Source organism: Mustelus asterias, chromosome 4, assembly GCF_964213995.1.
Source record: "Mustelus asterias chromosome 4, sMusAst1.hap1.1, whole genome shotgun sequence".
NCBI lineage: Eukaryota > Metazoa > Chordata > Chondrichthyes > Carcharhiniformes > Triakidae > Mustelus > Mustelus asterias.
In genome coordinates this window covers 76240027-76256574 of record NC_135804.1, presented here as the reverse complement: position 1 = coordinate 76256574, position 16548 = coordinate 76240027, and the positions used below count along the sequence as shown (strand labels likewise).

The 16548-nt window shown below is 44.6% G+C and overlaps 1 protein-coding gene across 1 annotated transcript in view; it reads right to left on the bottom strand.

Moving 5' to 3' along the window:
* LOC144493129 (gamma-aminobutyric acid receptor subunit gamma-4-like) overlaps window positions 1-16548 on the bottom strand; it is a 465743-nt gene that overhangs the window by 202977 nt on the left and 246218 nt on the right. Inside the window, exon 7 of the mRNA XM_078212032.1 lies at window positions 5095-5247. Coding sequence (XP_078068158.1) covers window positions 5095-5247 — 153 coding nt within the window. The remainder of the gene's footprint in view (window positions 1-5094; window positions 5248-16548) is intronic.

The window sequence follows — 16548 nt, the reverse complement described above, 5'->3', positions numbered from 1 at the left end:
TAACTCCACTTCAGTCAATTCACTTGCTGATCTACTTCTCTGGTCTCTCCCCCCTGCCACACTAGTTTAAACCCTCCCAAGTGACACTGGCAAGCCTCCCTGCCAAGATATTGGTGCCCTTTCAGTTTCGATGAAACCCGATCTTCTTGTACAGGCCCTACCTGTCCTGGAAGACATCCCAATGATCCACATACCTGAAGCCCTCCTTCCTACACCAGCTCTTTAGCCACATATTTAACTGTACTATCTTCCTATTTGTAGTGTCACTGGTATGTGGCACAGGGAGTAATCCCGTGATACCCTAGTGGTCAGACTTTTCAACTTACTACCTAACTCCCTAAATTCCCTTTGCAGCACCTCTTCATTCTTCCTGCCTCCGTCGTTAGTACCAATGTGTACTATGACTTCCTGCTGTTTCTTCTCCCTTTTGAGAATGTGTTGCACCCACTAAGAGACATCTTTGACACTGGCACCAGGGAGGCAACACACCATCCTGGAGTCTCTTTTGCAGCCCACTGAAACGCTTATCTGTGCCCCTGACCGTAGTGTGCCCTATTACTACTGTTCTATTGCACTTTGACCCTCCCAGCTGTACAACAGAGCCAGCTGTGCTGACACTGCTCTGGTTGCTGCTGTCGCCATCCCGTGATAGGCAATCCCCCCAATAGTATCCAAAAAGGTATACTTATTAGAGAGGGGGATAGCCGCAGGGGATTCCTGCCTACAGCTTCTAGCGCTCCAGTATCTGCCTGAACCTTGGGTGTGACCACACCTCTAAGACTCCAGTTTATGACGCTTTCCACCTCCTGCATGCTCCTAAATATGTCTGGCTGATGCTCAAACCAATCCATGTAGGAACTGCAATTGGACACACTTCCTGCAGATGTAGTCATCAGGAACATTCAAACTGTCCCTGATTACCCACATTCTGAAGGAGGAGCATACTGCCCCATTCACTGCCATTTGTACTCCCGAGAAACTATTTCATTAAAAATAAATTTCTCTTAAAGTAATTTGCAACTAACTAGATGATCCCTAGTGTTAGATTCTCACTAAAATATACTAAATGCACGATCCTGTAAACAGAAGTCTAGGTCCTACTCTAAATCTCAGTACTGTATTACTTTACCACTAGCCTAAATCCTCCCATTTCTCCTCTCACACTCTTCTCTCGGTGCTGCTGACTGACTGTCCTCGTGTCCTCCTCTAGCACTCTCCTCTGGTTACTGCTGACTGACTGACTGTCCCGGTTTCTTCCTCTTGCACTCTCCTCCTAAATGTAACAAACTATCATTCACATTTCAGAAATTAGCAAAGGGTAGCTGGTCCGGAGTCAAGACATCAAAGACACGTTTCTCATGGCACAGTTGAGTTCAGCTTTAATGCCCAAATAAGTGGTGTTGCTATGTGATCTCCTCTGGACCCAGCTCTCATAAACATATTTGTTGGGTTCCATGAGAAACATAAGTCCCAAAAACTGGCAGATTGTAACAAACATAATAGACACGGGCAACTGTACACAACCAAGCTGTGCTTGTAAAACTCAAAACACAGTGTCCAACATTAGATTGGGATTCTGTGATTGGATAACATTTGCCAAATAATCTTCACAGTTGTGATGACACCAATTTAAGATTGTCAGTTGGCCTCACAGTGTGGCACATTTGCATGTACTGGAAGCTGCATATATTTACACAGGGCCCTGTACTTTACAGACAGAAAAATATGTATGCACATTGTGCCTGTTTTACCTAAATAAAAAATACTGACAGCCATTCACTGGTTTATTCCTCAGGATAATGTCTTGATCAGTCAGTCAAGTTGCTTGGTTTAGATTTCAAAAAATGCTTGGTAGTTAACTGTTTGTCACTATCAACTGGTGCATTCTCCATGTCAATGCCTCTTCCAATCAACACTCTTTTCTCATATATTATAAATAGTTGTTTCCTTTACATTGGCATTCTTGCGATTGTCCTGACGAATGCAAGACGAAAAGTTTCAACAAAAAATCTCTTTTTGCAGCAATATTCATGTTCTGTATTACCAATCTTTGTATTAGAAGCAAATTAGCAGAGAGTAAATAAGATTAACGCATTAACTGCCTGGCTCTAAGATTGGTGTGGGGGAAATAATTTACATCTTTCTCCAGTTCCGAAGAAGTCATATTGGACCTAAAACATTAACGATGTTTATCTCTCCACAGATTCTGCCAGATCTGCGGAACTTTTCCAGCATTTTCTGGTGTTCGGGATGAGCGAAGCTGTAGAATCCCACCCATAGCCTTTGTTTACTGTGTTTTATATTCTGTCCAATCTTCTGACCTGCCACTAATCTTTGCAGAATTATATGCTTTTTCTTTCAATTTTATACTATGACCGGAATTTACCCGTCCTGCTTGCCACGGGGATCGTAGTGGGTGGGGGTTGGCCCACGCAAAGTTCCGTTGACGTCTGGCAGGATTTTCCAATTTTGAGGCGAGCGTGGCTGGAAAATCCTGCCCAATGTTTAACTCCCTTAGTTAGCCACAGCTGGTCCATCGTTCTCTTAAGAGTCATTATTTCTCACTGAAAAGTATCTTTGCTGAGTATTATGGAATATCGTCTTACATGTCTGCTACTGCATCTCAACTGACCTACCCCTTGACCCAATTTCCCAGTTCACTTTAGCCAGCTCTGTCTCAAACCCTCAAAATTAGCCTTATTTTAGTTTAAAATACTAGTCTTGGACCCTCTTTTCTCTCCCTCAAACTGAAAGTGAAATTCAATAATGTTATGATCACTGCTACCTAGGGGCATCTTTACAATATGGTCATCAACTAATCCTGTCTTGTTGCACATTACCAGATGAAGTGTAGCCTGCTGTCTCTTTGGCTGTAAAACGTCATCTCTAAGAAACTGTCCTGAAAACACTCTATCAACTCATCTTCTACCCTTGCCAATCAGATTTGTCCAATCTATGTGTAGATTAAAATCATCCATGATTTTCTCCAAACCTTTCTCACAGCCCCCATTATATCTTCCTGTATATCCCATCCTAAAGCGTGGTTACTGTTAGGGGACTATCAGCTACTTCCAAAAGTGACTTCTTACCTTTACTATTTCTCATCTCAAACTGATCTTTAGAACTAAGCTTATCTTTCTCTATTGTACTATTGTCATCCTTAATTCTTTACCTTTTTCTAACACCCGTTCTTCAGAAATGTCATTGAATATGGCATTTGAATATTCAGGTCCCAGTCATTGTCAGCTTGCAGCTATGTATCTGTAAAGCCTATTAGATTGTATATTTTTATTTTTATTTGAGCTTGCAATTCATTGTTTTGTTATGAATGCTATGTACATTCAGATACAGGGCCTTTAGTTCTCTGGCCTTATCGGCTGGTTTACTCTGAAGTGGGTACAATCTGTCTCTTCCTGTCGTGTTCTAATGATCATTTCCCTTATTTCTACATTGCTATCTTACTTTGTCCTCTCTCTTTAAGTTATTACATCTTCCCATACTTGATCCTCCATTGCCCCATTTACTTTAAAACCCTCCCTACCACCCTAGTTCTATGACTCACCAGAACTCTCATCCTGGCACAATTGAGGTGTAGACTGTCTCAGTGGTTCAGCTTCCGCTTTCCCCAATACTGGTGCCAGTGCCCCATGAATCAAAAACCATTTCCCTCTCACCAATCTTTGAGCCATGCATTTAACTCTCTAATCAATCTTAGTTACCCTATCTAATTTGCTTGTGGCTCACATTAAGTTTGAGGTTCTGCTTTTTAAATTAGCCCCTAGCTGCTCATACTTCCTAAGCAGAACCTTTTTCCTGGTTTTTGCCCAAGTTGTTAGCAGCTACATGGACCATAACCACTGGATCTTTCCCCTTCCACAGCAAGTTTCTCTCCAGCCCAGAGCAGATGTCCCAAACCCTGGCAGTAGGCAAACAACAAAGCCTTCTGGACCCTCATACTTGGTTGCAGGGAACTGTGTCTATCCCCCCCTCACTATACTGTCTCCTACAACTATTCCTCTAACTCTCTCTGTTGATTGGCTTCCTGTGCCATTATGACATGGTCATTTTGCTCACCCACCCATCGTAAATATGTAGAAAATAGGAGCAGGAATAGCTCATTTGGCCTTTCGAGCCTGCTCCACCATTTAATATGATTATGTCGGATCCTCTATTTCAACGCCATATTTTTGCACCCTCCCCATGCCCCTTGACACTTCTAGAGTCTAAAAATGTACCTATTTCCTTTTTCCATATATTCAGTGACTTGGCCTCTACAGCCTTCTGTGGTAGAGAATGCCACAGGTTCACCATCGTTTGAGTGAAGATGTTTCTCCTCATCTCTCCTAAATGGCCTACCCCATATCCTGAGACTGTGGCCCCTTGTTCTGGGATCCCCCAAGAGAAAACAACATTCCTGCATCCAGTGTGTCCAGTCCTGCCAGAATTTTATACGTATCAATTAGATCCCTTCTCATTCAAGTCAGTTATGCACATTGTCAAGCAACTGCTCCAGAGCGGATGCATGAGCCACTTCACAATTTCCCCTAAAAAAGCCACTCACCATCCTGACTTGGAAATATATCACCATTCCTTCACTGTCGCTAGGTCAAAATCATGGCATTCTCTCACTAACAGCACTGTGGGTGTATCTACACCAAGGAAACGGCAGTGGTTCAAGAAGATGGCTCACCACCACCTTTTCAAGGACAACTAGAAATCGGCAACAAAAGCTTCATCCTTGCTGATTGAACTCCAGGGTGAATCATGCTGCTCAGTCAAGATACAACGTACTTCAAAAGAGCTCCAGAAATAGTGTGTCTCACAATCTATTCAATCAGTCTCTAACTTGGCACTTCATCAAAGACATTGTCACATTTATTTCATTCCTAATTAGAATAATGGATGTCAACACAGAACCTTCAGTAACTCTCAAAAATGTGGGCTGGTTACCAGCCTATCCAGAATGAAGAGTCCTGATGTCCACTAATTCCACATGTCACATACTAAAAGAAAAGTTATTAACTCACATTATCTCATCCTCTACATTAACCATCATTTACAATTCATATTTCCTCATCAATATCATATTCTTACCAAGTGTGGTTCTGGCAGGAGTTGCATCCCTCTTGATCCAAAATGAGACCCATGATAGGACAACAGTTAGTACACAGGGAATGTAGGTTTGTATAGCAAAATATCCCATTCTTCGACTTAAGTCAAAGTAAACGATCATCAAAGTGTAGTCTCCTGATTAAAAAACATGAAGGTTAAAGGATCAATTGATTTGTTCATTTCTCTGCATTAAAATGCTCAGAACAAACATTGCATATGATTTCTGGCATCACTAGTCCTTGTAATCTAAATGATCATCATTGCATATGAATTTGAATATTCACATTTTAAATTAAGTGCTGAAGTCTAAATTGAGTAAGATGTCTGAAGACTCATCACATGAGAAACTCACTGTTTCTCAGGATCTCAGATCTATGAAACTTCTCACTTCTGTCCACATCTCAATGGCCTTTCAAATTCTAAGATGACTTCTCTGATGACTTTCCTGTTTGAACTCTCCTAATCCTATCACACTGTTGGCATTTACGACCATAGGGTTTTGCTTGTGTCCATTCATTTGAATGTTTTACCCCTTACAATCTTTGATGTTTGTTAATCTATTTGGGTCAGTATATTCAGGGTAAGTGTATATCTGTCAGGGTCATTGCATTCAGGGTCAGCGTATTTCTGTCAGGGTCAGAGTATTCAGGGCCAGTTTATATATTTTTTATTAATTCATGGGACATGGGGTGTTTCTGGCTGGCCAGCATTTATTGCCCATTCCTAGTTGCCTGAGGGCAGTTGAGAGTCAACCAGATTGCTGTGGGTCTGGAGTCACATGTAGGCCAGACGAGGTGAGGATGGCAGATTTCCTTCCCTAAAGGACATTAGTGAACCAGATGGGTTTTTCCGACAATCGACGATGGTTTCATGATCATCAGTCGATACTTAATCCCAGATATTTTTATTGAATTCAAATTCCACCATCTGCCGTGGTGGGATTCGAATCAGGATCTCCAGAACATTAGTTGAGTTTCTAGAATAATAGTCAACCGATAATACCACTAGGCCATCATCGTCCTGATTCTGTCAGAGTCAGTGTATTCAGGGTCAGTATGCACAACTTGTGGGGCCAAAGGGCCTGTTTTGTGCTGTAGGTTTTTCTATATCTGTCAAGGTCAGTACCTTGCTACCCTTCAAGGATAACCCGGGTAATTATAGGCCAGTGAGCTTTACTTCAGGAATAGTGAAATTATTGGAGAAGATGCTTAGATATAGGATCGATACACATTTGGAACTGAATGGTCTTATTAGCAACAGACAGCATGATTTTGCACAAGGGAGGTCATGTCTCACTAATTTGAGTTTTTTGAGGATGTGACAAAAATGATTGTCGAGGGAAGGGCCGTGGATATTGTCCACATGGAATTTAGGAAAACATTTGATCAGGGCGGCACGGTAGCACAGTGGTTAGCACTGCTGCTTCACAGCTCCAGGGTCCCGGGTTCGATTCCCGGCTCGGGTCACTGTCTGTGTGGAGTTTGCACATTCTCCTCGTGTCTGCGTGGGTTTCCTCCGGGTGCTCCGGTTTCCTCCCACAGTCCAAAGATGTGCGGGTTAGGTTGATTGGCCAGGTTAAAAATTGCCCCTTAGAGTCCTGGGATGCGTAGGTTAGAGGGATTAGTGGGTAAATATGTGGGGGTAGGGCCTGGATGGGATTGTGGTCGGTGCAGACTCGATGGGCCGAATGGCCTCCTTCTGCACTGTAGGGTTTCTATGTTTCTATGTTTCTATGTCCCTCATGGCAGGCTGATGCAAAAGGTTAAATCACACGGGATCAAGGGTGAACTAGCTAGGTGGATTCAGAATTGGCTTGGCCATAGAAAGAAGTTTAACAACACCAGGTTAAAGTCCAACAGGTTTATTTGGTAGCAAACGCCACTAGCTTTCGGAGCGTGAATATCTATATATTGATTAAGAAAATTTTCCTGAACACATTTTACAAACTCTAACCCGTCTAGACCTTTAACAGTATGGGAGTCCCAATCTATATGTGGAAAATTAAAATCCCCTACTATCACAACTTTGTGTTTCCTGCACTTGTCTGCTATCTCTCTGCAGATTTGCTCCTCCAATTCTCGCTGACTATTGGGTGGTCTATAATACACCCCCATTAATGTGGTCATACCTTTCCTGTTTCTCAGCTCCACCCATATGGTCTCGGTAGACAAGCCCTCTAATCTTTCCTGCCTGAGCACTGCTGTAACATTTTCCCTGACTAGCAATGCCATCCCCCCCCATCCTTCATCCCTCTGCCTCTATCACGTCTGAAACATCGGAACCCTGGAACATTGAGCTGCCAGTCCTGCCCCTCCTGTAGCCAAGTTTCACTAATGGCTATAATGTCATAATTCCATGTGTCGATCCACACCCTCAGCTCATCTGCCTTCCCATAATACTCCTGGCATTGAAATAGACGCACCTCAGAAGATTATTACCACCCCGCACAACCCTTCTATTTGTGATTTTGCATGAACTATTAACATCATTTATTTTCACCCCCATTCCACTATCTGCTCTGGCACTCTGGTTCCCATCCCCCTGCAAATCTAGTTTAAACCCTCCCCAATAACACTAGCAAACCTCCCTGCAAGTATATTGGTCCCCTTGTAGTTCAGGTGTAACCGGTCTCTCTTGTACAGGTCCCACCTGCCCCAGAAGAGGTCCCAATGATCTAGAAATCCGAAACCCTGCCCCTTACACCAGTTCCTCAGCCACGTGTTCATCCGCCCGAGCATGCTACTCTTACCCTCACTGGTACGTGGCACAGGTAGCAATCCTGAGATTACTACCCTCGGAGTCCTGCTTTTTAACTCCCTACTGAAGGAGGAAAAATATACAGATGGGTACACATAAGATGGTTGCCTGGCACACAAACAGTCACCTGGGAAAGAGACATTAAACGGACACTGACTTTCAGTACAAACAGCCACCTGAGATTAAAACATAAAGGACAGACAGCTATCCAAAGTTAAACATGCAGGAATCAAATCCTACAGGAAGCCAGCCATGGCATAAAGATAAGGACAGGTGGGATCGGGAATACATAACTGCAGGAAAACCAATTACTGTAAATTACTGTATGAATAGACCAAAACTAAAGTCATTGATAGTCACTGACGTAGGAAATGCATCCATTCATAGAACAATGCGATGTTAACATGCTTATGTCTGTATCTGTCTGAATTTGTCTATAACGATGTGTTTAACGATCGATCACCTACTTGATTACAATGACGTGATCATGGCTACATGTCCGGTCCATCTATTGTGTAAAGGGTATAAAGATGGACCGCTCCTCTTGTCTCATTGAGAGAAGGTAACTGTCCAGAAGCACTGTGGAGTGCCAGTGCCTTTTCTCCACGAAGCTTCGTTAACTAAAACGGTATTGTTGAAACCTTCAAGCCTGACTCACAAAGTGGCATTTTTCCCACAACAATTGGCATAGTCGGCGAGGATCCTATTACTGGTGAGATCGATTGGCCACGATCAGAGCCGGGGTAGAGATCACTGAATCTGTGAGAGTCAGACAAGGTCAAGAACACAGTTTGCAAGGGGTTAAACTTAAGGGGTATTTGTAGTAATAAGTATTGTTGTATATGATATAGTGATAAGTACTAACTGCTGATAGTGATAAGTAACTGTTGCTTCTGCTGACCGACAAAGAGGACAAGGTAGCCTGTCTCAAAACCCTGCCTTAGACTGGTTGTTAAGAGGAGGAATCTCCCACGCGAAGGTCAGGAGATTGAAGTGTGGCAAAAGACACCAAGGGCACTTAGGATTGTGAAGCACAAGTGGCAGAGGTCGGTTAACATCAAACTCTGTAGTGGCGAACAGATGCAGAGTTGCTATCTGATTGCATGAAAGTTTGAAAAGTTGGGAACTGTACTGTCAATGTTGTGAAAAGTGGGGTGGAAAAGGAGCTTGATCAACTCTGACCCAGAGCCGGACTCCGGTGGAGAAGCACATTGCCGAGGTGGTAATAGTGGAAGCCGTGAGTATAACTTGAAACCCTGTAACGGTAGTGAAACACGGTGCTAGAGTAGTAATAGTGACCGGGGGTAGTGAAGTCCCTACGGTGGAGAGCACACTTTACTAGCGAGTAATCGTGGCCGGGGTTAGTGAAGTCTGCGAAATGGCAGATAATGAAGTTAAAAGGGGACCTGCAGGATCCCTCATTGAAATTTACATGACAGACAGGAAAGAGTTAATAAAGAGAATGCAAAAGGATGACTGGGATACTTCTCACACCTTAGAGCAGTGGATAGATAAAGAAAAGAGAAACAAGACAAAGAAGATAGGAGTAATGTTAACACATCAGTTAGCTGGTCTAATTGAGCAAGTAGTCGCCTCTACTAAGAAGTGGAGAGAAGATAAAGAAAGGATTTGAGAATTAGAATCCCGAGTGAGGGAACTGGAAAAGCAAAACCAGGTTTTAGAAGAAAAGCAATGGAGAGGGGAAACTGTTCCTCTACCTCCTTACGAGTCCACACAGCAGGAATCAACCGCTCCCCCAGAGGAGTGGGAAGCGCTAGATATATTTGTGATAGATATAAATGATTTGGAAGAAGGTGTAACTGGTGTAATCAGCAAGTTTGCGGATGACACGAAGATGGTTGGACTTGTGGATAGCGAAGAGCATTGTCGGGCAATACAGCAGGATATAGATAGGCTAGAAAATTGGGCGGAGAGGTGGCAGATGGAGTTTAATCCGGATAAATGCGAAGTGATGCATTTTGGAAGAAATAATGTAGGGAGGAGTTATACAATAAATGGCAAAGTCATCAGGAGTATAGAAACACAGAGGGACCTAGGTGTGCAAGTCCACAAATCCTTGAAGGTGGCAACACAGGTGGAGAAGGTGGTGAAGAAGGCATATGGTATGCTTGCCTTTATAGGACGGGGTCTAGAGTATAAAAGCTGGAGTCTGATGATGCAGCTGTATAGAACGCTGGTTAGACCACATTTGGAGTACTGCGTCCAGTTCTGGTCGCCGCACTACCAGAAGGACGTGGAGGTGTTAGAGAGAGTGCAGAGAAGGTTTACCAGGGTGTTGCCTGGTATGGAGGGTCTTAGCTACGAGGAGAGATTGGGTAAACTGGGGTTGTTCTCCCTGGAAAGACGGAGAATGAGGGGAGATCTAATAGAGGTGTACAAGATTATGAAGGGTATAGATAGGGTGAACGGTGGGAAGCTTTGTTCCAGATCAGAAGTGATGTTCACGAGGGGTCACGGGCTCACGGTGAGAGGGGCGAAGTATAACTCAGATATCAGAGGGATGTTTTTTACACAGAGGGTGGTGGGGGCCTGGAATGCGCTGCCAAGTAGGGTGGTGGAGGCAGGCACGCTGACATCGTTTAAGACTTACCTGGATAGTCACATGAGCAGCCTGGGAATGGAGGGATACAAACGATTGGTCTAGTTGGACCAAGGAGCGGCACAGGCTTGGAGGGCCGAAGGGCCTGTTTCCTGTGCTGTACTGTTCTTTGTTCTTTGTTCTTAACACAACTTAGCACCAGTAACCCGAGGGGGAACAAATGTGCGACCAAAGGCAACTTATCAACCCTTCACCCCTGGTGAGAGACAGCAGATAATGGTTTACCTGGGTAAATTACAACCTAGAAGCGCAAACACTAAATTCTGGGAAGAATTAGACACAATCTGGGTAGGACACCAATTACACCTGAGAGACGTACACCAGCTGGTCAGGGCAGCCTGTCCAGCGGATAAGTGGAGGCAGGCAGCAGGTGAACCCGCCACTCCTCCAGCACAGGATTATAATTGTATCCATTCCCACTCCGTTCATGTGGCTATCCAGATAAGTCTTAAACGTTCCCAGTGTGTCTGCCTCCACCACCTTGCCCGGCAGCGCATTCCAGGCCCCCACCACCCTCTGTGTAAAATATGTCCTTCTGATATCCATGTTAAACCTCCCCCCCCCGTCACCTTGAACCTATGACCCCTCGTGAACATCACCACCGACCTGGGAAAAAGCTTCCCACCGTTCACCCTATCTATGCCTTTCATAATTTTATACACCTCTATTAGGTCACCCCTCATCCTCCGTCTTTCAGTGAGATCAACCCCAGTTTACCCAATCTCTCCTCATAACTAAGCCCTTGCATACCAGGCAACATCCTGGTAAACCTCCTCTGTACTCTCTCTAAAGCCTCCACGCCCTTCTGGTAGGGTGGCGACCAGAACTGGGCGCAGTATTCCAGATGCGGCCGAACCAACGTTCTGTACAACTGCAACATCAGACCCCAACTTTTATACTCTATGCCCCGTCCTATAAAGGCAAGCATGCCATATGCCTTATTCACTACCTTCTCCACCTGTGACGTCACCTTCAAGGATCTGTGGACTTGCACACCCAGGTCCCTCTGCGTATCTATACCCTTTATGGTTCTGCCATTTATTGTATAGCTCCCCCGTACGTTAGTTCTACCAAAATGCATCACTTTGCATTTATCTGGATTGAACTCCATCTGCCATTTCTTTGCCCAAATTTCCAGCCTACCTATATCCTTCTATAGCCTCTGACAATGTTCCTCTCTATCTGCAAGTCCAGCCATTTTCGTGTCGTCCGCAAACTTACTGATCACCCCAGTTACACCTTCTTCCAGAACGTTTATATAAATCACAAACAGCAGAGGTCCCAATACAGAACCCTGCGGAACACCACTATGTGGAGATGCCGGCGTTGGACTGGGGTAAACACAGTAAGAAGTTTAACAACACCAGGTTAAAGTCCAACAGGTTTATTTGGTAGCAAAAGCCACACAAGCTTTCGAGGCTCTGAGCCCCTTCTTCAGGTGAGTGGGAATTCTGTTCACAAACAGAACTTATAAGACACAGACTCAATTTACATGAATAATGGTTGGAATGCGAATACTTACAACTAATCCAGTCTTTAAGAAACAAAACAATGGGAGTGGAGAGAGCATCAAGACAGGCTAAAAAGATGTGTATTGTCTCCAGACAGGACAGCCAGTGAAACTCTGCAGGTCCACGCAACTGTGGGAGTTACAAATAGTGTGACATAAATTCTGATTCTAGGATCGCATGATAAAGACTCAGGAGGAAAAAAGCAGAAATATTTATGTGAAATAGTGTGACATAAACCCAATATCCCGGTTGAGGCCGTCCTTGTGTGTGCGGAACCTGGCTATCAGTTTCTGCTCCGCGACTCTGCGCTGTCGTGTGTCGCGAAGGCCGCCTTGGAGAACGCTTACCCGAATATCAGAGGCCGAATGCCCGTGACCGCTGAAGTGCTCCCCAACAGGAAGAGAACAGTCTTGCCTGGTGATTGTCGAGCGGTGTTCATTCATCCGTTGTCGCAGCGTCCTAGAATCAGAATTTATGTCACACTATTTGTAACTCCCACAGTTGCGTGGACCTGCAGAGTTTCACTGGCTGTCTTGTCTGGAGACAATACACATCTTTTTAGCCTGTCTTGATGCTCTCTCCACTCCCATTGTTTTGTTTCTTAAAGACTGGATTAGTTGTAAGTATTCGCATTCCAACCATTATTCATGTAAATTGAGTCTGTGTCTTATAAGTTCTGTTTGTGAACAGAATTCCCACTCACCTGAAGAAGGGGCTCAGAGCCTCGAAAGCTTGTGTGGCTTTTGCTACCAAATAAACCTGTTGGACTTTAACCTGGTGTTGTTAAACACCACTAGTCACAGGCACCCAGACGGAAAAAGGCCCTTCCACTACCACCCTCTGTCTTCTGTGACCAAGCCAGTTCTCCACCCATCTAGCCACCTCCCCCTTTATCCCATGAGATCCAACCTTTTGCACCAACCTACCATGAGGGACTTTGTCAAACGCTTTACTAAAGTCCATAAAGACGGCATCCACGGCCCTTCCCTCGTCAACCATTCTAGTCACTTCTTCAAAAAACTCCACCAGGTTAGTGAGGCGTGACTTCCCTCTCACAAAACCATGCTGACTATCGTTAATGAGTTTATTCCTTTCTAAATGCGCATACATCCTATCTCTAAGAATCTTCTCCAACAACTTCCCGACCACGGACGTCAAGCTCACCAGCCTATAATTTCCCGGGTTATCCTTCCTACCCTTCTTAAATAATGGGACCACATTAGCTATCCTCCAATCCTCTGGGACCTCACCTGTGTCCAGTGACGAGACAAAGATTTGCGTCAGAGGACCAGCGATTTCATCTCTCGTCTCCCCGAGCAGCCTTGGATAGATTCCATCAGGCCCTGGGGATTTGTCAGTCTTTATATTCCCTAAAAAACCTAACACTTCCTCCCTTGTAATGGAGATTTTCTCTAACGGGTCAACACTCCCCTCCGAGACATTCCCAGTCAACACATCCCTCTCCTTTGTGAATACCGACGCAAAGTATTCATTTAGGATCTCCCCTATTTCTTTGGGCTCTAAGCATAATTCCCCACTTTTGTCCCTGAGAGGTCCGATTTTTTCCCTGACAACCCTTTTGTTCCATAAAATGCCTTGGGATGCCTTGGAAAATGATTTACCTGACCGGGATAGGAGGTAACAAAACACCCGCCTACTTGAGCGAGACCACGTTAGTAGAGATAAATAATCTGTATATACCAATGAGGTGTTATGTGTGCAAAAATAATGAGGGTACAATAATGGGAAATGATCTGATGAAAGAATATGAGATTCTGATAGACTGTGGAAAGGGAGAATTAATCTGGCCAAGACAGGACGGTCGGAAAACGAGAATAGGGAAACTTATAAGTCACCTCGAAACTATTAGGGTGGCCACAGTGGTCACCAGAAATTGGGAATTAGAAACAGGAGGGTTCGGAGCTATCTGTGCCTCCGTCCCCAGAGTATGGGCTAAAACAAAGTTAAATACCGGTTTGACTAAAACGGACCCAATAAAGGTACCGGGACCGGAGCATAAGCCACACCGACAATACCCAATCAAACCAGAGGCAGAGAAAGCTGTAGTGGAGATAGTTAAAGGGTTAGTGGAAAAGGGGGATTCTGAGAGAAACCACAAGCACCACTAACTCCTCAACATGGCCGGTGAGCAAGCCTGACAGAAGCTATAGGCTCACGATAGATTACACCGGACTCAATAAAATCATGTCCAAATTGCACCCCATTGTAGCAAGCCCTTCGCCAATCCTGAATGGACTGTCACAGGAGCATAAAATATTCACAGTATTGGACATAGCCAACGGATTCTGGTCCTTACCATTGGATCCTGAATCCCAAGACAAATTCGCCTTCACACTGGGAGACAGACAGTATACTTGGACTCGTCTACCACAGGGATTCCACAACAGCTCCGCTATATTTCATCGAGCAGTGAGTGACATCCTGAACAGAGTAGAACTGCCAGAGGGTAGTACGGTCCGACAATATGTAGACGATATCCTGATAGCTTCAGAGTCCAAGTCAGGACATCAAGAAGCCTTATATTTAGTACTGAATGAATTAAAAGCCACAGGGTTAAAGGTGAGCCCCAAAAAGCCACAAATCGGGAAAAGACAGGTCCTATACCTAGGACACCTTATATCCCAAGGACTTAAAGAAATGCCAATGGACCGAAAGAAGGCAATACAACAAATGCCGCGACCCGTCACCGTAAGAGGGGTCAGAAAGGTGCTAGGACTATTCAACTATAGCCGGAGTTTCATCCAGGGTTCGCAAAATTAGCAGAACCCATACAAAGACTAGTCAAAGGGGGAAAACCAGCTTTAAATCCCATAGAATGGGGACCCGAGCAGGAAGAGGCTTACACTAAACTAAAAACAGAACTGATATCAGCCCCTGGACTAGGATTACCCGATTCTAATAAGGACTTCCATATTCATTGTAGTACTGAGGGAGGGTTCTATTCCGCAGTGGTAACACAAGACCATGGCAACAGAAAGAGAGTAAGAAGTTTAACAACACCAGGTTAAAGTCCAACAGGTTTATTTGGTAGCAAAAGCCACACAAGCTTTCGGAGCTCCAAGCCCCTTCTTCAGGTGAGTGGGAATTCTGTTCACAAACAGGGCATATAAAGACACAGACTCAATTTACATGAATAACAGAAAGAGACCCATAGGATATTATTCCACAGCAGAAGGGCCGGTAGTCACTGGACTGCCAAGGTGCATAGCCACCTTGGATTGTGCCGCCTGGGCTGTAAAGGTTAGCGAGCCAGTAATCATGGCAGGGAATATAATCCTTCACTCCAAACACACCTTGGTGGAAATGTTGAACATGGGAAAGCTAAGGTCAGTCTCAAACATGAGAAGGGCTAAGTGGGAAACTGTCCTCCTACCTCCAAGCAAGTCCATGATAATAAAAGGGATACAGGGAATAATCCAGCAGAAGGGGTTTTAGACGAAGGAGAGCCACACAATTGTGAAGATATAGATAGAGACGAAGAAGTGGGTAGGATAAAGGATATACCTTTAACAACAGCTGAGGAGACCCTTTTTGTGGGTGGGTCACGCAAATATGTGGAAGGATCACCCCGAACAGGGTGGGCAGTAGTGAATGACAAATTAGAGACAGTAAGGTCAGGAAGGATTGATGGAGGTCTATCCGTGCAAGTTGCAGAACTAATGGCACTCACACAGACACTAGTTACCTAAAGGTAAAACGGTAAACATCTATACAGACAGTCGCTATGCATTCGGAATCATACATGACCACATGTCAGCATGGGGAAGAAGAGGGTTCATAACCACAGGAGGACCCCTATTAAGCACCAGCAAAGAATTGAGGCATTATTGAGAGCTAGCGAGAAACTTAGAGAAACCGCAGTAATCAAAATTAAAGCGCACCAGAAAGAACCAGGAAGAGATAACCTGGACTGGTTAAATTTCAAAGGGAACCAAGCCGCAGACAGGGCGGCACAGTTAGCCTTAGGGGGACAGGAGACAATTGGCGAGCTGCCAATAGCAGCAACAGAACAGACAGGAGACGAAATAGATATTCGGGACTTACATGAGGATACCCCAAGGGAGGAAAAGGAGAAATGGGAAGCACAGGGAGCAGCCAAAGGGACTGATAACGTTTGGAGATGGGAAGATAAGGTAATAGCACCAGAGTGCATACAAAACACCCTATTGAAACTACACATGGACTTTCACATGTGGGTAGAGAGGCCATGATAACTAGTATAAGAAAGGAATGGCGGTGGAAAGGAATGGGAAGAGATATAGCCCGACACTGTCACCGATGCGTGACGTGCGCGCAACACACCCTTGGTAGACCCATAAAAATTAAAATGGGACACCAGCCGAGACCAAAGGGACCCTGGGAACATCTGCAAATAGATTTCACAGGGCCACTACCACAATCCCATGGCAAGACTTACTGTCTGGTTATTATAGACCAGTTCACCAGGTGGGTGGAAGCGTTCCCTACTACAAATTGTACTGCTACCACGGTGGCTAGAATATTGGCAGAAGAGGTAATCCCTAGATG